The following is a 21,842-nucleotide window of genomic DNA, read 5'->3' as shown; positions in this document are numbered from 1 at the left end:
TTTAATCACTGAAAAATTATTATTATTAACATAATTATCTTGCAATGGAAATGTTAAGAACAACACAAAGTATTCATCTTTTTACAACCAAGCTTTTATAATAATTCTTTCAACACTCCTCGTGCCGTTCATCCATAGCTACTGATTAACATCGTTTAGTTCACATTTTATTGAAGTAACTTTTAAAAAACACAACTTGTTTTCTGAGAACATTTATTCTATCAAAAACTTGTTTTCAGCCGAAATCCTGTGGGGTAGAAGTCTTCGCACCCCTAAAGAAATATTTTTTAAGTAAATGTAAATATAAGCACTTTTTTAATAAAAAGCCATTTTTTTCTTTTGTCAATGAGTCATTCAAAAATCAGAATTTAGGAAAAACAGGAACATGGTGGTTGACTTATGCTGGGGAGGGAACTGAAAAGGAATCGACTGTCAGCAAAATTAGATATTTGTAAGGCAACTTATTAAGTCCTACTAACAAAAATAACAAATGTAAGAACATTTTAAAAAAAGAAATTAGCCAAATTTAGATGCTTGAAGCCCATAGAAAAGTATTTTTTCACAAATCTAAACTTCTGCAGATGAAAATTAATTCTGAGTTTAAACATTCAGACATTACTGATGAAGCAGATTCACAATTCGACCAGGTGTTTGCTAATTGATGCTGGTTAGTCTGAAGGAGCTGATTGGGGGTCAATATTGTGATTGATCCGCCGCCTCTACTTATTAAACGACGGATTCCACTGTGGTGGAAGATAAATTTTGATTCTTATTATTGCTCATAGATATGGACCTGAGATTATCCTCCTGTAATAATACATTTATTTATTCAAAAGTCTTGTTATATGTCTTTTTCAATTCTGATGGGTGAGGTAATTTTTATTAACTCAACAAAAAATGTTATATTGTTGTTGAGTTAATGTACAAATCTACATGCTCTTAAAAATAAAAAGTAAATATTTGTTGCATTTGATGTCCAAACATCAACTTTCCATCATAGATTTTGAAATAATTCTGCCTGTAAAGGAGAATATCTCATCACAGTTGATCAATGTTTAGATAAAGAAGTTTATTAAGATCTTACATTCATATCAAAACAGGAGCAATACAACAAAAATAGATTTTTATGACAACAAATTCACAATTTCTCTGAGCAAACAGTTGATAAGCTACATTTTGTACAATCATCTCATTGTCCTATTAAGTTCCAATATATCAGGATAAATCTTCTCTGAATATTTAGCTACTGAACTATAAAATAGAAAATTTCAAAGCAAAAAACACAAAATTTCACCAAGTATTTTTGTCTAATTTCTAGTTCAGTACCTTAGTACACAAAACTATCTTACGCGTAACTTTTTGGCAAGATATATTTATGTTTTAAGTAAATAATTCCTTAATATTCATTAAAGTTTTGTTAATACTAGTTTTTCCCTTAGTATTAATAAAAAAACTAGCAAATTTTTTATTAATACTAAGGAAATATTTTTTATTTATTTCCAAAACATATTCCTATATCTTGCTTGAAAGTTATTTGTAGGTTAGTTTTGTCTTATTTCAAGTGTACTAAGGTATTTGCACTAGAAAATACTTGGTAAAATGTAGGTTTTGCAGTGTAGCTGGAGCTGTTTTTAAATATCTACATGAATAAATTAAAAGAAAGCAGGACATCAAGCTCAAACAAAGACTGGGTCAGTCAGGGGCGCCACGCACCGTCTAACTGTTGCATTTTTCCTTTGCATCACGCATTTCAACCTCTAGGGGGCGGTGTGTGTTCACAGTCCAGTGATAGTAGCGTCTTCAGGAGGTCTAAAGATTTCTGCAGCATGTTGGAGTCTCACTGGTTTATGTAGTAGGTTCCCTTCAGTTCGTTGGAATCGAAGGCTTTGTTATCCAGATCGTAGCTCGTCTTTTTAAACTCGTCTTCTTCTCTTCTGGGCTCATCGTCTGCGCCGCCACCTTTTCCACAACACTTCTTGTACGCTTGATAGGCTGCGGAGGGAAGCACGCACAGTGAGAAGCTGATCTGCAGGGCAAAAACATTTGCTTCAAGCTATAAGACTGCAGCTAGCAACTATATTAATAAACGATTAATCAATTATTCTGACGATTAATCAATTATTCTGACAATTATTCAAGTGATCTGATTAAAAAAAATAGCACAATGTGCATATTTTTCATTTAACTGTTTAAAATTATCTTATACATTAATTGAGATACATAAAAAATGCAAATATACAAATAACTGAACTTCTTTTTTAGGTAAAAAAACGAGAAAAAATGTATTCCTTAAAATGCTAAAATGTAGTATTTGTAGCAAAGGATGCATCTGCAGATAGATAAACCCTCTTTTCGATTTACCATCGATGTAGAGCTGATCTGATTATCACATGATAAATTATTTAGTCAAAAAGATGTTAACGGTTTTTGTGTTTTTACAGTATTTGAGCTAGCTGAAGCTAAAACTGCCACTCGAAGAGTTCTGGGTTGAAAATATTTACAGATGAAGGATTTTTTCCTCTTAAATGCAAAATACATAGTTTTTGCATTGTTTCAGTTTAATTACTGCTCCTTGTACTTCTATTTGACAAATCACATGTTTTAGTCTGTATACTCTAGTACAGTGGTTCTCAAACGTTTTTCAGTGATGTACCCCCTTAAAAATATATTTTTAGTCAAGTACCCCCTGACACGGGCAAAACATTTTTGGAATTAAAAAGAGGTACAGTGCTGTAAAATCACTGTCTGATTTATTAAAGCCAAACAACTTATATCAGTGAACCTGACAAATACATTCATATTGCAAACATTGCATGGTAAAACAAAAAAGAAAAACAGAAGACGGTGACCACCAGGAAGGTATAAAACCAGTCAAACCGTTTTATTTTAAAGGATATTGAAACTAAATACTGAATATAAAATTCAGTGCATGAACAACACACATTTATATTTTATCGAACTTTTTACAAAATAATTTTTCCCAAGACTTATTATGAGGAGCCTACTGATTTTTTAAAGATATTTTGAAAAGCTTCACGTACCCCCTGCAGTACCTCCACGTACCCCCAGGGGTACACGTACCCCCATTTGAGAACCACTGGTCTAGTAAATAATTATTTAATTACTTAGTCTATTTCAAAAAGCGATTAATTCTGATTCATCCGATTGTTTCCAAGGTTTTTCTATAAAGATTCACTGAAACATTTTCTGAGACAATGTTTGAATTTTGGAAAAGTCAAACATTTGAAAGAAAACATTAAGAATTTGTTGGACTAATCTCAAATTTTCTAGAAAGAATTCATGAACATTTCAGAATTTGTGACTTTTCAGCCCGATTCCAAGCCAGTTTCCCTGTGAGACACTCACCGCTCACAGCACAGACGGCCGCAGCCAGCTGGAAGATGCTGTAGATGAGGGGGAAGGCAAACATGACCTCCAGCTCTGCAGGGCTAAAAGACAACTGGACGATGGTGCTGCACAACTGGGAGTTCTGGAAACCAGTTTCAAGTGCAATTGTTCGACATCTGAGAAAAAGAATAAACAATGAGCTACCTCAAAAATATCAAAACCTGTCATTACTGGGCTGAGCAGGACTAGTTCCCTTTCTTGCTCACCTGTACCAGGGCTGACCCACGAACCGGGCCAAAAGGAAACCAAGGAAAAAGCCAATGAAGGGGTAGATGGTTCCAATTATCCACAAGGAGGGAGCAATGACCCAGGAGGATTGGTAGAGGACGCCTCCAACCACGGCAATGATTATGATGAGAGCAAAACCCGCGATGGAACCAACCTGTTGAAAACCGCCGCAAGAAAAATTCACCAAGTCTGTCCTGGAATTTCCAAATAGATCATCAGAGCGGAAATCTAAAACGTTCCCACCTTCAGGATCTTTTTCGCATATTGAGGCCACTTGGTTTTCACAAAAATCCCGACTGCAATGGGTATAAGAAGGGCTGCGAGTGTGATCCCTGAGCAAACACAGACAAAATGTCGGAAACAAATAACAACGCATTCAAAATGTGAGTAAGGTCCGTGAGCGTACCGATGCTGTCGAACGGGATCTTTATGGTGTCGCTGGAAGTCCAGACGCTGGTGTAAACGAACAGGCAGAGCGGCATCATGCCCAAAGCCAAGATGGAGGAGCAGGTCGTCATGCTGATGCTGCAGAGGCGGAAAGCGGAGATCACGTTTAGATTTACGACACCGGACACAACGAGACGATTTGATAAACTGAGGGGGAAAAGTTCTGGACTTCACTCATGTTGGCACTGAAGAACTAAGGAGTAAATATCAAACTGATGATTTTTGTCTAATTGATTATAAATTGGCTCAAGTTCACAGTGAAGAGTTGAAGTTAAAAAACAAAAAACAGAAGCAAGCTTCCAACCTGGAACACATTCAAGTACTTTCTGAAGTTCACAGAATGCAGACCAGACCAGAAATAATTATTCCAGCTTCGTTTTGGCGCCCCCATGTGGTGAATAACCACTTTTTGACCACTGGTTCCAACCTCAAACCTTCTCCACTTTTAGAACCAGACGCAGTATCAGGATTTATGGTCAAAAGGTCTAAAAACACAAAATATCCACTGAAAAGATTTTTAAGTTCCAACTTAAAAAAATATAGTTAATTTGTTACATGTAACTGAAATATATTTGTCAAACTTACTTTATTTCTATTTTTTAACATGACAACTTAACATATTTACTTGGATAAACATAATTTGATTACTTTTAAAAACTTTTTAAAAAATTTGGATCACCTGTTTTCTTTTTTACCTGTACCTATAAAACTGTACAGGAAATGAGAATAAATAAAAATGTAGTAGTAAAAAAAATACAGCTCATAGTGCAAATATCTTATTTATTGAAGTGAGACTAATATTAATAACATTTCAGCAACTTACAAGACATTTTGTTCATGTTGTAAGCGAAATAATCTGCCAGTAGGAATAGTTTCTAAGATACCAGAGATGTGTGTACTTAAAGCTGTAGTATCCTTTAGAAGTTTTTTTTAAAAACCTATTTGTTGAAACCGTCATCATGACAGTAAAGTATGAGACAGAAAAATCTGTGAAAAACATTGAGCCAACTAGAAACAACCAATCAGAGCCTTAGCGCTGTTGATCGCCCTCATCCACTCCCTGTTCTGAATGCTAAGGCTAGTTAGCATAGCTAATGTTAACGGCTGATAAACAATTCTCCTGTAACTGTAATTTTAACAAAATCTGCAGGTGTGTGTCTGTGTCTGGTGGACTTTTGGTTAAAAAGTGTTTGTTTTTCATTCAGTGTGTAGAAAATCCAGAAGTCTTACTAAAGTAAGAGTAGAAATACTTCATAATAAAATTACTCAAGGAAAAGAGCATTTTTCAAAAAAGCTACTTAAGTAAATGTGACCAACTCTGGCAATGTCCAGTCTGATTTAATCTACACATAACTTGAAATCAAAGTAATCTGGGATGTTTCCAGCCGTGTCTCACCTCAGGTCCATGTCTCCGTCCAGCCAGTAGCAGATGATGTTGGAGCTGGATCCTCCCGGACAGCAGCCCATGACGATGATGACGATGGCCTGCACCGGGAGCACCCCGAAAGCCAAGGACAGCGCAAAAGCCGTGAATGGCATGATGCCGAACTGGCAGAGGAAGCCGATGAAGATGCCCCAGGGCCGCCTGATGTGGCCCCACAGCTTGGAGGCGTCCACAGTGCAGCCCATGGAGAACATGACCAGCGCCAGCATCACCGTGAGCACAGTGCTCAGCACCACGCCCAGGATGGCGTTGAAGCTGTTGGGAGGGACGAGGCAGTTCGGCCCGGAGCAGACCGTGGCCAGAGCGTCGCAGGTCATCGTCGCCATGTTGGATAACGCGGCGGTTAGATCCTGGTCCAGAGGAAGATGGTGAAAGTGAGGGGACGACTCCTCTTCTCTGCTTTTTATGCCCACAGCTCAGAGAAATAAAGCTGGGAGGGATAATCACGGAAGAAAAAAATAAAAAATTAACCAATACCTAAAGTTTTATGGGGTCAGTGTTCAGAGGATGGCGCGTATAAAAAGAAATCCAACTGAAACATGGAATGTGATTGCTCTGCCTGCAACCTTTTATTGCCTCCTGGATAATTAAAACTTTATTGGGCAGCTTTGCTGCAGCATCATCATCCTCAGCTGCCAGCAAAGATGCTTTGCACATTTTAACCGCAAGGGATTAGGATGGCGTATTAGGGCCACTGTAGATTAAAAAGAGGAGTACATTTCTGCCAAAAAAACTCAGAAATTTTCTACAAACAAGAAGGAGATTTCTGAGTTTGAAAAGTAGAAAATTTGACAGAAAAAACCTCAAATTTCGAGATCATTCTCAGAAATATTTAACAAAAAACACCTGTGAAATGTTGAGATTAATCTAAGAATTTTCTTTTAGAAAAACTTGGAACTATCTGAACTTGAAACGTTGAAAATTTGCAAGAAAAAAACTCAAATTTTGAGATTATTCTCAGAAATATTCAAGAAAAAAAAACATGGAAATTTTTCAATTTGAAATACTTAGAAATCTGGGATTCATCTCAGAACATTTTTGAAAATATGTGGAAATTTCTCTTTGAAAAGTTGAAAAAAAGTCAAAAATTGAGAGTGTTCCCAAGATTTGGAAGAAGAAAACTTGGACATTTCTCAATTTGAAAAGTGGGTAATTTGTTAAAATGTCAGAAATCTTTAGATTATTAGCATGTCGGTGTATTTTATTGTCCAAACTAAAGCAGGATTAGGGAACTTAAAAGTGTGTGAGAAATAGAGAACTAAATTTTTGCCAAACAATTTTGGGACTAATCTAAGACATTTTCTGGAAATAAGTGGAAAATCCTGAATTCAATGTTGAAAAGTTTTGACTTTTGAAACTCAGAAAATTAAAAAAAGTATTTATTTTTTACTTTTGAAAAAAATCCAAGTTTTTCTTCCTAGAAAATTTCTGAGATTATTTTAAAAATGTCTTTTTTGGCAAAAATATACTCCTCTTTTTATTTTTTTAATCTACAATTGCTGTAATTTGCTTTGTAAGGAATAGCATGTCTTTGTACTTTAATAGAAAGTTACCTCCTCCAGCTTAAGGTTTTTATTTTAATATTAAATTTTTTACAATGGGTGTTGTTCAATCAAGATATTTTCATATGTAGAAATGATTTACGTTTATTTTTACAAGATTAAGTGAGAAAAAAGTGAATCAAAATACAAAGAGCAGACTCAGCTTGAGGTATTTTTGTATTTCCTACTCAAACATTGTGGATTTGGTTTGTTTGTCTTGTAAACTGGAATAAGAGAAAAACTTTTTTTTGGATACAATAGGAAAATCATTATTCTGCAGATTCCCTACTCCTCCCTTTGAGTTTGACAGACAAATAATCAAAACACGTGACTTTACCACTAATAACTTGTGGCACACAGAGTTTACAACATTTCTAAAAACCATAAAAAATCCCCATGGATGAAAATATATTTGGCATAACCGCCCAGTCCTGTAAAACAAACTATTCAAGGTTTGAACTGGAATTTTATTACATTTTACATAATCAGAGTTAATCAATACCTCAATTGATTAAAATTGAGGTATTTGGAAATTTGGACTGAACTGGAATATTATTACGTTTTACATAATCAGAGTTAAAGTTCTGAGCTGTATTTTAGATTTTAGAGCCTAAACTGGTGATTTCACACACACACTAGATTTGCTTATGTTAAATTTTTAAAAATGTTTGGATGATTTGTGCCCGGTTTTATCTCAGTGTGTGCCGTTTATATCTCTAAACATTAGAATTATGTCTGCTTTTAATGTAGGAATAAAAGTTTCTGTGCAAACAAAAGACTTTAATTTACTTCTATTTTAAAACTAATTCAAAAGAAAATGTTCAACATGTAAATAACACGTGACCAGCAAAAGGTTCTGTCACTGTTTTATTTTCTGAATGTCACATTTTTCAGCTCCATTTTTAGTTTTTATGCTACTTTATGTTCAAATAAGTACCAAATACTTCATAAAAGTAGTTTAAGACACTTATTTGAAAGTAATGAACATTCAGGATTTTTTTTTTTTACCTGTAAAACAATAAAATTACTCTTTTTTTGAGAAAAGTGAGATTTTTAAAAGCCAAATTAAAGGGCAGAAATCACTTATCAGAGCTAGAAAATTTATAAATCTCAAATGCATACAAATAAATAATTAAAATTTAAAAAATTGAGTCAGTCCCAACAAAACAAAATGGCATTTCTACCACGTGTGGCTGAAATCTCTCAGAGAAATCATGAAATAGACAAAACAAATATGCAATTTTAATGAGAATATGTTAATTTAGTGTCTGGCAAGAGAAAATGAAACATAAATATCAAATTAATTGCAAATATCAGCAATGCTTTTGCAGCCAATCTGGCTGAACTCAAACGTTTTAGTTAGATAATCCGTTTTGTACTGAAAACAAACATACCATTTATGTTTGCAATGATATAAATGTTTGTTTTCCATCCTCCCATAATAATTTCTAGTTTCACAAGGTTGTAAAACAATAAAAGGAAAAAACATCCAAGAAGGAGTTTTATAGATGTTCAATAAGCTGCACATGCCAGGTGTGGAAACAATAAAAAAATTCAATACGACTTATATAAAAGCATTAAAACGCTTCTTCAAATTCAAGTGCACCAAAGTTTTAGTCAGATATTTAAAGGGAACCATAATCTTAACAAATCTACAGAACGTTCTTACCTTCATGAGCGGAGAGACCAGCTGCTCCGGTCTGGAGGAGAGACGCCTAACTGTGTAGTTAAAGGACAACCAGGCAAGCAGTAACTGAAAAGTTCTTTAAAATCATTAAAACAACATGGAGCTGCAGATACAGAACACAAGCTGCCTCATTAACAAACCCAGTCCATAAATTAAACAAGTCATATGCATGAATTGCACACAATCTGTTATTCACAAGTTTTTATTTATCTTAATTAGTGATTTTCTGCTTACAGTGGCAGAAAATGTAACATTACTGTCAGAATTTTACAATCAATAAAAAATATGAGTAGAAATTTGGTCTGAAGGAAAATACCTAAAGGTTATTTTAATCTGGAAACGTATGTATATCCTAATTTAATGAATATGTCTGCATGCATAAAAAAATGGAAGAGGATTTTTCTTAAATAAAGATGATTAAGTCCACAGTTTGGTTTCATTTTGCTGTAATTTAGGTGAAAATGATAAAACAGAGAAATGACTAAGTTCTGTAGCCATAAATTGCACTAAAGTAAGACTAGAAGAACTTCAACATATTTTTACTCAGGTTAAACGTGATGTAAACAAACAAAAATATGAAGTTATGTTCAAATTCCGGCATTTTAGGGACTAAATTAATACAAATAATTACAAAATACTTTTCTAAACAATATTTTCAATCACACACTCAGTCTCAGTAGAAAATGTTTGTGTATTGTGTGTTAGAATAGGATATAAAGTTTTATCGTGCATTTAAAATGGTTCAACAGACTCAGCAGACAGAAAAAAACAACAAAGATTGGAAATAAACAAGAAGTCTCACTTTGACATAAACTATCTGAATGTGTGTCTGAATCTTATGCGTTTTTAGTTAAAACATGTATCCAGACATTTTACTCACATGAAAGCCGGCCATTTAAATGCACAACATACAGATAATATTAAGATAAAAATGTAAGTTATACGTGTTAAAAGTGGAAATTTTGCTTGTTAAAAAAATGTTTCCAACCTGTACTGCAGAAGAAATTTGCATAATTCTCTAATAATGATACATATGAGCACAAACATTCTTGTTGATTTTTTTTTTCATCGCAACATTTATTAATCTTTTTATGACGTCGTTAAAAATATCATTTATGTAATTGATCTTCCTGGTCAGCTGATGACGGCTCCTCTCTCTGGAGGGAAAACATGCTCACTACTGTGTGCATCGTTTAACCGGCCGCCATTACACGCTCACTCATAATGCCGCTCAAAATGTGCTTCTTCAACTCGCACTTTGGTCTCACCTGTTAAAAAGTCGGTGACGCGGGCTGGCGTTGCCGTGGTTACCCAGTGTTTTAAATGGACAAGCCATTAGGTTTGTGACAGGAACATAAAATCCAGAGAGTTATCGCTGGAGGAGGAGGGGGAAGTTTTACTGGCACGCGACTTTAACGAGAATATGGCGATGGCTTCAACAATTTCACCTCCTCATCATTTGCAGTAAAAACTACAATTAAAGGACAATTACAAAGCTTTCTGTGGTCAATCTGTTGGTTTAACAAACTGTTGCTCAACATCTAGTCAGACGTGCAGAAGAAAGAAGTTCCTACTCAACTGGAATCCAATTAGCCTTTTAGTATTTTTAGCATGTTTTTGCTAATCAAATCTTTACAATGAATATCATATTTTGTCAGATATTGACCCTTTGTAACTACATCACTTATTAATGTCGGAAGTGAGGGACGGGAGTATTAAACAGAGCGACTGAACTTGTTCGAGTCGAGCCAATTTGTCTGTGAACGTAACAGTTGGGGTTCACAGACGGCGGTGTTTAGAAACAGTTAGCTTAGAAACCGACCCACAGCTCCTCCCTCCTGACGCGTTGATCAAATTACTCAAAATGCTTCCAAAATGTTTGAATGTTTAAGACATTTTTGTCAAATTACTAAAGCCATCCGTATCATCAACCAACATACGAGCCAGGAACAAATAACAATAGCTACAATCGTTTTCACCATCCGTTGTTGAGCATAGCCCATTGCATTCGTACAGTTCTTTTCATTAATACTAGCAATCGCAGGTTTTTCCATAAACATTCACTCAAACATACTTCAGTCCCACTTTATGTAACCTTCTTCCATAAATGACTGAAGCTAAAATTGAGTTGCTTTTGATCCTTTTTTCAGTTTTTTTGCTGTTAACTTTTCAGAATGGCTACATTCACAAGAAAGCTACCAAAATAAAAGCATATAACCTCAACAGTACAATAAACAAAGGTAACTTTACTCAGTTGACCTTTACCATTTGAATTTTATTGTTGGCAAAGATGTCATGGCTCTTCCTATGGAGTTGCTCACAGTGCACAAAGTTTCCAGTAAGCTTCATAGCATAGCGTCTTCACAACCAAGTTGGCTCATTACATAGCCAAACGTTAGCGAAAAGGTAAAACCAGATATAATCACTACCCAGAGTTGATGATTATAGATGAGGGTTGGAATGTTGGTCAACTGATAAACCGAGAGCTTCGTCTTTCGGCTCTATTCTCTTAACCACAACAGACCAATACGTACTAATTTATCAGTTGTTTTTCTCCATTTTTCCCTCATTTGTGAACAAGACCTGAGATATTTAGGACGCATTCAAACCAGCCTCGTTTACTCTGTTTTAATCCAACTCCAGTCCGTTTGCCTAGAAAGTCCGGTTCGTTTGGGGAAATGTGAATACACAATTGAACTCTGATGTGGTTAAGTCTCGGTTCGGTTGAAGTGATCTATTGCGTGGTTTGAATGTATATGTGAACGCCAAGCGGACTGGAGACCACTCCAACAGCAAGAGGTGGACTGCACGCAGTGCATTCTGGGTAAATACAACCAAAACAAACATGTTAGCCTAGCGCTAGCAGGAAAATGGCTTGTTATCTTTTACCAAAGACAAAAGAGAAATCCTACAACTGCTAAAATCTGATCCCACTCCACTTTTGTTTACATTTTGTGAAGAAGGAAGTTGAGCTCAGTGTCTTCTTCAGAGGTTTTTGTGTTGCTTCCTTCGGTGGTTCTTGGTGCAGCGCCCCCACAGGTGAGGAGGGGAGCAGGTTTTTCGATTAGTTTGGGTCGTTTGGTACAGTGCAGTGTGAAAGAGAACCAAAGCAGCTGAAAATGCAACAAATGTTGCAAATTTGGTTCCGACTGAACCGAGTTTACCGGACTATCAGGTGTAACTTGGGGCAGGACTTTGACACTCTACTCTTTAAAGGTTCAGGATAATGGACAATCCACATGGGCTCATTTTCATCCCTCCTTGATAAGAGTAACTTTTAGAAATTCATCACATACACTTGATTTTAGTGTTTCAGTTACTCTAAAGATTTAATCCTAACTTATTTTTCCAAATCAGTAAAAAAACTTTGATTTTTTTTCCTTTTAAGTTGAATTTCAAGCAGAGACCATAAAACATTCACATTGCTGTATAATGTGACTCATTCCTTTATGTAGATGAACCTCTACAGGGGTCAATGTCTATCAGTGGAAAGTCTCCATATCTTTTTCTTAACTTTGTCCGCAGTCCTCCTGCGAGACGATCCAGTCAGTCGGATAAATTCCCAAAATGTTTTATCTCCTCTTCCTTGTGGGTGTATCAGATCAGATCGTTATCTGAGGGCAGATCTCCCAAGATAACAGCCAAGCCAACACACAAACCTTTGCACACCTAGTTACACAACAAAAGCAGCAGATACTTAAAGTTTACTGCAAACTGAATAAAGGACAGGGGCGATGGAGACGAAAACATAAAAGCTGGCAACTCACATAAAATCTGATAAGACTGTCTTTGAGGAATGATCTTTTTCCTCGTTCCGCTGAGTGACAAACCAAACACGCCTTTATGTTTCAGCAAATTCAGATACGCAATCAGGAGGCTTTTGATCCTTTACTACTGGAAATATTTCCATTACTAATTTACAAGAACTTAATTAAAAGTGTTATTAAAGTTTTACTAGGCTTTTAAAGTTGAAGACTGTTACACTCAAGGTTCGGGGGCCAAATCTGGCTTACCATAGCTTTTTAAGTGGCCATCTGGACTCCAGAGTTAAAACCTTATATGCTTAAATTTTATTTTATCAATCAGGTTTTTTTTTTTTGCTTGCTGCCAAATCAAATCAATCAGTCCCTCCAGTTTTTCTCAAATTCACAAAGTGTCAGTGTGCATTAATTGCTAATTTTCCTCTAAGAATGGTCAAAAACGTTGGGTTAACAGATGCTAACTCCCACCTGCAGGTGGCAGTGTTCCTTCCTTCCTCTCCACTGCTGCCTCCGGCATAAAACAAAAAAAATCAGATTTACGGTCATACGTAAGCGCAAATGTCGCAAAATTCTTTGCAAAGACTTTTAATTTATCTACAGAAAAATGAAAATCCAAGAAAAACAATCATTAACTTCTGGAGTGACAGATCAGTGTAAAAAGATATTGAAAGCAGTACTCATCGAATGCACACAGTTAAGAATAAAAGTTTTAATCTAGACCTAATTTGACCCAAACAGCACATATAGGAGACTTGGTCAATCAGGAGTTATGTTTAGAAAATTAGGTACAATAAAGGAGAGCATTGAGTTATTATTCAATAAGATTAGCTACCATAACTATGCAGATGATACTCAGCTCTACCAGGTGACTCTGAACCCATCCAATCACTGAACGGATGTTTAAAACCAAACACACTGACGTTATTATGTTTGGACCGACAGAGGAACAATCTAGAGTCAACGCACAGCTTCAGTTACTGCAGCTGGAAACTAGAGATCAGGCTGAACTCCGACCTGAACCTTCGGAGTTACATAAAGACAGTTACAAAGTCAGCCTTCTATCACCTGAAGAACATTTCCGGGATTACAGGACTAATGTTTCAGCCAGATCTAGAGAAACTCGTCCAGCAGCAGCAACTGTTACCGTTTCTACACAGATCAGAGAACGGACTTTAAAATATTTCTGTTACTTTATAAACGGCTTAGCAGTAAAATACACTAAAGATCTGCTGGTTCTGGTTCTGTTGTGCATCAGAACCAGAACCAAACATGGAGAAGCAGCATTTAGCTTCTATGCACCACAAATCTGGAACAAAATGTCTAGAAAACTGCAAAACAGACGAAACACTGAGTAACTTAGTTGCTTTTGAACCATAACAAATGGAACATTAACCAACATATTTGATGTATTTTGCACTTGACAAAATGTTATTAGTTTCTCAATTGGTGACTATTTTTGTGTTTTTATGATATAAAGCTCTTTGTCTTGTAGATTGAATGAGTGAAGGCCACTTGAGCAGGGAATTTGGTTTTGGTTAAACGTGGCCATGATGTGCATTTACCAGCCATCGGGGGTGGAAAGAAATTATTGTACCCAAATTTTGGAACCAGTGGATATAAGTATTGCTGTGTATGGTGCCAAATTCATGCCAAAACTTGACAGGAGCAAGATTTTAATTCCCCACTAATGAGTATTAACTCTTACATGCTTAAGAGACATTAGGAAAGTGTAGAAAGCAATAACATGTCCATGATTGGTCACTTTCAGCTATCTATCGCTAGATGAGTTTTATAAATTTATCACATAAAGATACATGCTTCATTTTTACAGTGCCATATATATGAACGGTTTACAACATTACTTGGTTTGGAAAAAGAACAATGTTGTAGTTTAACAGGTTAGCGAGTTTGGTGGCTAATAGTTTAAGCTAACATTTAGTTGCCATCTGATAAAGGAATCAGCTTGAATCCATGCTGCTAACTTTGGACCATCAATGTGACTGTATTATTGTTTAAAACTTGTATTTCTATTTGCTTTGCAGAGCACTGCACTTTTTCTTGTTGATATTGTTGTAGGCTTTGCTTTGTGAGTTTGTGATTAGCTAGTAATCTGCAACAATAGTGACTGATTTCAGCTGATTCATAAATTAAACGGACCAACCAAGAAAGCTGCTGGTTGAGAGAAAATGGAAAGAGAGATGAAAGATATAAAACTGAAAGATGGAAGTCTTTATTCAGCCTGTAAAGGTGTAACACATAACAACATGTCTTAATGGTTTTAACTTCTTTTGTTTACTACTGTTGCGTAATGAGTTGCCTGCACTACACAAGTTTTATTTGATCATAAAACTTATGAAACACATTACTTAATCCCTGAATGGTAAAAGGTTTTTATTTTACACATCACTTCTAGGTAAAGTGCTTAGTTTTTTATATTTCATTTTAATTGTGCTTTTATGAACATTATTTAAAAGCTGCACATGTTTCCCTACAGTTTTTTGACCTTGGCTGCTAACATGTGAAACACTGAAACTGCCTCTGCTTTACATAAATAACCCGTAGAGATCCCTGCTGTCTGGGCTAAACATTAAAAAGGTTTACTGTGATGCATGTTGCATTTTATTCCATACAGTCTTGAACCACAGCATTTCACCAACATCAGCTAAAATATGATTATGTTCTTAGCCGCCGATCCAACAGGGTGGACAATGAAAAACAGATGTTTCTATTTGGAGAAACCTGCACTTTGTATCCTCGAGAAACTCGCAAAGTTATAAAATACAAGAGGAAACTTACGCAGCATAATAAAGCAATCAGAGCAACAACTAAAATAACATCTCATGATGTCCTTTTTGAATATTAAATGATTGATAATTTGATCAATTACTGAGTACTTGAGTAAACTTTTTTACTAAATACTTTTTTACTCTTGGACGGCTACTTTTTACTTTGAGTAAAAATATGTTGAAGCAGTGCTACTTTTACTTGAGTACAATTTCTGGGTTCTCTATGCACCGCTGATTATATCTGGCAGGACATTAATAAGATTTTTAATTCAAGAAAATGTGAAAAACAATCCATCAAATACCAAACATATCATTTAAAGATTTTATTAGAAAGAAAACCGGAGCAGCAGCAGTATAATTTAGGACGTGTGAACAGAAAACAGAAAAAAGCCTCTGCAAGGTCATGATTCAGTGAAACTCTCTGGTGTTCTATCAACTTTTTGATGTCTCTCTCAGCCTGGTGCTTCCTGTCACATGTGTAATGAAGCATCTCAGCAGGTGGATTCCCCAATAATTAACAGAGCTGTGAAAAAAGAAAGGAATGAAAAGGTACATTGAGTTCAGTCTTAGTGGTAACTTATTAAGTCCTTTTCATGAACTCAGAAGGTGGAACCCTGAAGTGGGTAAGTGCAGCACCAGGACAGTTTATGGTGAACACATACAGTCAGAAAATCTATATTTTGAAAAGAACAATCTTTTCAAAATATAGACTTTTATCTCAATAGAAATGTACAAATTCGTCCAGAAAACCAGCAATAACTAGATTAAGTAATCCTGGTAAGACAAAATTTAAGACTTGTGATTAACATATTTAGGCTAACTTCCTTTTTTAAATTAATTCAAGTCATTTTAAGTCCATAATTTTAGATACATGAATTTAAGACTTTTTAAGGATGAGGGGAAATCCTTATATACACCGTCTTACTGCCTGCGTCATTCAATCAAACCCTCTTCATCGCTAGTAATGCATTCTGTGCCATTTATGAGGCATTATCGGTGCCCTTTGACCTTTTGATTGACTGTCAGATGCTTCCGTAACTGTCTGATGACAACACTTATTCTACCTGGAGGACATTCAAGACCTGATTCGCTATTGCTGGCCTGCATGTGGACCAAATTACATTCTGCATGTTTGCTATAAATCCAAATGTAAATTTTGCAGAATTGATGAACATCTTTAGTAGTTTTACTAATGTTGCAGCAACTGAAAAGTGTGTGTGTGTGTGTGTGTGTGTGTGTGTGTGTGTGTGTGAGGAGAGAAAGTAAAAGCATCACCTGATCAGAAAAGGTTGGGGGAAGCAGCTGCTGGTCTGAGTGTTGATCACATCCTGAAGTTTCAGCAGGTTGGTCAGCAGCGCCCCCTGCCCACATTTATCTATCTTCGTCACCACCATCTGAACCGCAACATGTTCAGCAGTTTAGTCTTTTAAAATCCTCCAAAAAAATACAACATTCGCTCTTCAAAATTAAAAATTAGTCAGGCAATAATAACAGATTGACAGTTAAATAAAAAATAGAGAAAGTTTGCTGTAAGAGCTTAAAAACAATAAACATTTTTACTTTTTAATTAATTACAATTTCCTTCCAAGACAAAATTAGTCTTGGAAGTCTTGGAATTATTATATTTTTAATAATTCTATTAGCTTTTAGTTATTTGATGTTCAAAATATTTTTGCGCACTTGCACTAGCTGCCCACTAGATGGCAGAGTATGCAGCGATAAAGTCAATGAAGTCACCCCAACTACTGCTGTACAATAAGGAGAACTTTTAATTATTGATTATGATTAATACACATACACGCAGAGCTTAATAACCTGACAGCGTGAATAATTGAACGCTGACTCCCTCCAGAGTGCCGGTGCTTCGTTATTCCATCGCGGTTCTGGGTGTTTTTAAATAGCTGAGTGGGAACGTTCAGCATTAATTCACTGTGGACACGATGAGCATCTGGGAGAAGGATGAGTGGAAGCTAAGAAGGAGGGAAAAAGGGGTTAAAGCCCCATGAAACACTGCAAGGTCCAACATCGGACAGTTCGGACTCCGACGTTTCCAGAGATGGTTTAAGGATTTTTATGGATCAGTTATTGATGCAAATCTTTTATGATTTCTGTATTAGATTGAAATACAGCTATGTCAGAGTGGAAGAACCACAGTTTTGGTTCTGTTGGACTCTGTTGACCATAGTTTAAGAGCTGAGTCAGACTCTCTGGACCAGTACTGGACTGGTTTGGGTCTTATATAAAGAATAGGGACTTGTTTGTGTCAACAGGTAACTTCTCATCAGAACGGACAGAAATCACATGCGGGGTACCACAAGGTTCAATCCCGGGGCCCCTCCTACTTAATATCTCCATACTCCCACTGGCTCAGGTTATATCAAGTTACCATATCTATGTAGATGATACACAGCTCTATATCACAATGTAAACAGGCGACAATGGACACACTGAAGTCAATGTTTAAACAATAAATGTGTAGAGGTGCCACAACTTTCTCCAGCTGAACAGAAAAAAAACTCAGGCTCTGTTTGGACCTAAAGAGGAACAACGTAGAGTTTAAAAATTAGCAATCAGGCCTGAAATCTGGGTGTAGTGATGAACTCTGACCTGAACCTTCAGAGCCACATAAAGACAGTTAAAAGGTTGGCCTTTGAGTCATATTAAAATACATTGATCACTCATCATTGTATTTTATATTTTCTTGATGATGGTATTTGATAAAAAGTTTATTGCTTGTTTCATAATTCATTCTTGTAATGTGTTTTTATGGTTTATGCTGAAATGTGGTTTACAAATAAACTTTACTTGACTTATGTTGGAGCTAAATGTTAGATATTTGTTTAATTTAACTCCAAAAGACGAAAACGTGAGATTTTTTTACCACATATGGACATTTGGTCTCCTCACACATCTCCAGGGCAATCTGGTCGGCTGTCTGCAGACCAACACTGCCGTCCACCAACAGGAATGTCCTGACTAGACTGGAAGAAACCAGACATCAGCAAATTAATCACACCACTCACCAGAAATAAAATACAAATATGGCTCTTCACTGATGGATTTTTAAATCACTTCTTTCAGGAAACAAATAAATTCTCACAACATAAAACAGCAATGAGCTGCAGCACCACCTGGTGGATAAAACCACAAACACCGAGTGATGAAATAAAATGTCTATCACGGCAAAGAATAAAAGATCTCAGCTTTGTTTGACACAATACTTGGATTTACATGTTAGACCAGCACTCACTTTTTCCTGGTGTAAAGATAAGGCTCCACCATGTCAACAAAGTCTCTGGGCGCTCTGTGTCCGTAACCCGGCATGTCCACCAAGGTGAACGCTTTGCCCACTTTGAAAAAGTTCATCTTCTTGGTGTGGCCCTGAAGGAAGGAAAGCCAAATGCTTGAAAACTCAAAATAAGAGGTTATTTACATCCAACCTTCGTTTGAGTTTATTATTTTGTCGCTACAGCAGCAATTCTTTTCTAATGTTTACTGATTTACTGTATGTTGTGTTCTATGAGTTTTATTTTGGTGTTTGTGTGACGTAAAGCACTTTGAACTGCCTTGTTGCTGAAATATGCTGTACAAATAAACTTGGTTGACTGATGGATTAAAAAACAGTGGCAACTCAAGATTTGAAACAATGACACCGTTGACAGGACAGAATAGCCATTGTGTGTTTTTCTTTCATTTTTTTCCCGAAAAGCTTCAGTAAACTAAAATATGACAGATTTGATTAGATCAATACCTTACATTCTTGGTTCAGAGTCAAATGATCAACCTTGTAATTCTCAGCAGTGACAGTTTATTGCCAGACAGAAGTAATCAACCTGTCTGAGCAGAAACAAAGGGAAGCTGAAAGGTTCTAGATGAAGTTTCTCCGGCGAACTCACTGGAGTTTTGGAGACTCGGACTTCCACCTCCGGAGTCAGGGAAAACAGAGCTTTGATGAGCGACGACTTCCCCACGTTGCTCCTGCCGATGAAACACACCTGAAAACACAAACTGAGGTGAATCACTTCGACTCTGCACTGCATCCCAATAACCCAGAAATGACCAAAAAGCCCTGCTGATGTATTTTTGTGGTTTTTACTCCCATCAGAGTATCGTCTCTGGACGCGACTCGGACTCATCTGTCTCGCCGACAGCTCACAGACGGATGGAGCGGGAACCGACCCGGAATGCTGTCCGGTCTGAACGATGCTAAATCTGCACATTTATCATCAGCTGCCTGCGCCTGCTTACTAATGCATGAGGCTGCAGGGACTGGAGAGATATTATGGTAGATTTTTTACAGACTTGGTCTATATTTCTAGAAGATAGCAGGAAGTTTCGCTCTTCTGTTCTTCTGCCGTCCAGCTGTGCTGGTTTTTATTCTCTGACATAATCTACAGCTTCATTGATTTTATATTAAAAAAATGTATTTACAGGCAGGATTCAATGATAAAAAGCAATCCTGGAACTGAATTATTATTATGTTAATCTCAGTTACTGTTTTTGTTTTTACTCAAATGTATGACGGTATATTACAGCCATTCTATATCTAAATAAGAGACAACATTTTAGGCGGCGTGCCAACCTCTGGCTGTTTCAGAGCGGGAGCGTGGTCCATCCTCTCTGCAGAGACGTAGTAATCGATCCGGTGAGACGGTGAAGAATAGAAGAGCTTCTCCGCCTCCATCATGTCCTCCACAGAGGGATGAAACAGCAGAAACTGCATCCTGTCCACTGACCTGAAAAATGACTCCAGCTGATTAACAAACATCACCCAGCAGAGAGTTTGGGTTGAATGTATCACAGAATCTCATCTGAGCACCTGTCCAGGTGCGCCTCCAGGCCGCTGAAGGGGTACAGCAGGCTCTGCATCTTCTTGGGAGGAAGTGAGGTTGCGTTTCGAAGCGAGGACAGTTTGTGGACGCTTCGACCGGCGAGGTGAACTGGAGCTCTGGACCGAAGCCACAGAGCGACCTGGAGACAAAACGTCATCCTTAGCTGACCTCAGATCTGCCTGCAAGCTGAGAGAAACACACACAGATCAGTGTTTACAAGTCTGTTACAATGAAGTCAGGCTCAAACATAGTATTTGATGCTATTGGTACATTTTTTATTAAACAATCAAAGTGTCTTTCCTCATCACATCCAAGCAAAAATAAGTAGAATATTTAAATCACCCAGATTCTGCTAGACATGAATTTCTCCAGCAATAATCAATCAACTAAATTAACTGACGTTTCTTTGAACAATATTAACTCCAGTGCCAGGAGGTCAGACGTTCAGATTTACACCTGCTACTTTCATTCACTGTTATTCTGGTATATTTTCTGAAACTCTTCTGACACAAAATGATGCTATTTTCATAAGATTACATATTATGCATCTTTTTTTTTTTACAAATGGTTTTCATAAGTGCCATTATTAAGTTCAGTCCTTATCAGAAATGAAAACTGATCCCCTTTTTTCTGTATTTTGTGTTATTTTAGCCTGACAGTAGCAGAAAGTTTCAGTAACACTGATTGCAGTGAAATCTGAGGACGTTGTAATTTCTGCTAAATTTTAAATCTACCTGGATATCCTATGTAACTAACCCAAACATCTCGTCTAATTTCGTCCATTTTAAGTTTTAATTTGACCCTGATTTCACACAAACTCGTCTATAAGTCATGTTAATTGTATATTTCGACGCCACGTGTTTAAACTATAGCACCGTTACCTTTTTAAAAGCTTCTCTCATTTCTTGTTTCTCTGTTAGATCTCCTTTATTCTAACATAGCGATGTTAGAATAACAGAAAACTCAACATTAAATCCCTTATTTGAACAGTTTGGTAACAAAACACAGGTAATATACAGAGCGAAGCAAAAACTTACGAATGAAATCCTTTGTTCCATAAAAAAGATAAACTCCCTTATCGAGATTCTTCCCTCTTTATGTCATAATTCAATAACAACAACAAAAAACAGAACAAAAATGTTTTTAAAGCAGGTAGTTTTCACTGTTCCCCACCATCACTGCTCCATGTTTACAAAATGACTCTTCTTCGTCGTCGCTTATTGGCCGGTAGCGCCTTACCGCCACCTACTGGGCGAAAGTGTTAACACACCTTAGAGAAAGTTAAATCTCCATGAAAAACCGATGTATTCTATTCAAGAGTGACCTGATTTGAGATTGGATTCTTCTTTGTCCACAAAAAGAAAATTTTTAATTCCATCTAAAAAAAAAAAAAAAAGAAAGAAAAGAAGAAAAAGGCAGCAGACAATTATTTTTCACCTTTGGACTTATTGAGATGGATAAATCACTCAGTCTTACATTAATTACATTTGTTTTCTGGTCTCAAAATCCCTGATAATTCTAATACATTGCTTTAAAACATATTAACTGTATGTCTACAGCTCAGGGTATATGATTTTAGTAGCTGTTTAACAAGAAATTTGTTAAACAATTATCAAATTGTGATACTAGTTTATAGTATCACAATTTGAATAGAACAGAAGAGAAACAGCCTTTATTTCCCCACAAAGAGGATATTTAATAGCAGCAA

At 36.4% G+C, this 21,842-nt stretch overlaps 2 protein-coding genes across 5 annotated transcripts; both read right to left on the bottom strand.

Moving 5' to 3' along the window:
• Positions 1 to 1,048: 1,048 nt before the first annotated feature.
• Positions 1,049 to 11,571, bottom strand: slc10a2 (solute carrier family 10 member 2). 2 transcript variants are annotated; one of them, XM_028024502.1, is made up of 7 exons: positions 8,738 to 11,571; positions 5,480 to 5,957; positions 4,043 to 4,161; positions 3,880 to 3,968; positions 3,615 to 3,790; positions 3,367 to 3,524; positions 1,049 to 1,992 (listed from the first exon to the last, which is right to left on the bottom strand). In XM_028024502.1, the coding sequence occupies exons 2-7, from the start codon at positions 5,851 to 5,853 to the stop codon at positions 1,838 to 1,840; spliced, it is 1,071 nt and encodes a 356-aa protein (XP_027880303.1). In that variant the 5' UTR covers positions 5,854 to 5,957; positions 8,738 to 11,571; the 3' UTR covers positions 1,049 to 1,837. The 2 variants fall into 2 exon arrangements, with proteins under 2 accessions (XP_027880303.1, XP_027880304.1); XM_028024503.1 differs by lacking the exon at positions 8,738 to 11,571 and having other exon boundaries at positions 5,480 to 6,242.
• Positions 11,572 to 15,610: 4,039 nt separating this feature from the next.
• gtpbp8 (GTP binding protein 8) lies at positions 15,611 to 21,379 on the bottom strand. 3 transcript variants are annotated; one of them, XM_028024387.1, is made up of 8 exons: positions 21,308 to 21,379; positions 20,122 to 20,320; positions 19,885 to 20,038; positions 19,199 to 19,297; positions 18,553 to 18,683; positions 18,184 to 18,283; positions 16,578 to 16,696; positions 15,611 to 15,825 (listed from the first exon to the last, which is right to left on the bottom strand). In XM_028024387.1, the coding sequence occupies exons 2-8, from the start codon at positions 20,289 to 20,291 to the stop codon at positions 15,735 to 15,737; spliced, it is 864 nt and encodes a 287-aa protein (XP_027880188.1). In that variant the 5' UTR covers positions 20,292 to 20,320; positions 21,308 to 21,379; the 3' UTR covers positions 15,611 to 15,734. The 3 variants fall into 3 exon arrangements, with proteins under 3 accessions (XP_027880188.1, XP_027880187.1, XP_027880186.1); XM_028024386.1 differs by having other exon boundaries at positions 21,172 to 21,357; XM_028024385.1 differs by having other exon boundaries at positions 20,122 to 20,273; positions 21,172 to 21,357.
• Between the last annotated feature and the right edge of the window lie 463 nt (positions 21,380 to 21,842).

The sequence above is a fragment of the Xiphophorus couchianus genome, chromosome 7, assembly GCF_001444195.1.
Source record: "Xiphophorus couchianus chromosome 7, X_couchianus-1.0, whole genome shotgun sequence".
In the NCBI taxonomy this organism is placed as follows: domain Eukaryota; kingdom Metazoa; phylum Chordata; class Actinopteri; order Cyprinodontiformes; family Poeciliidae; genus Xiphophorus; species Xiphophorus couchianus.
Note: the sequence above shows the minus strand (reverse complement) of the source record. Positions and strands in the feature narration are given on the sequence as shown.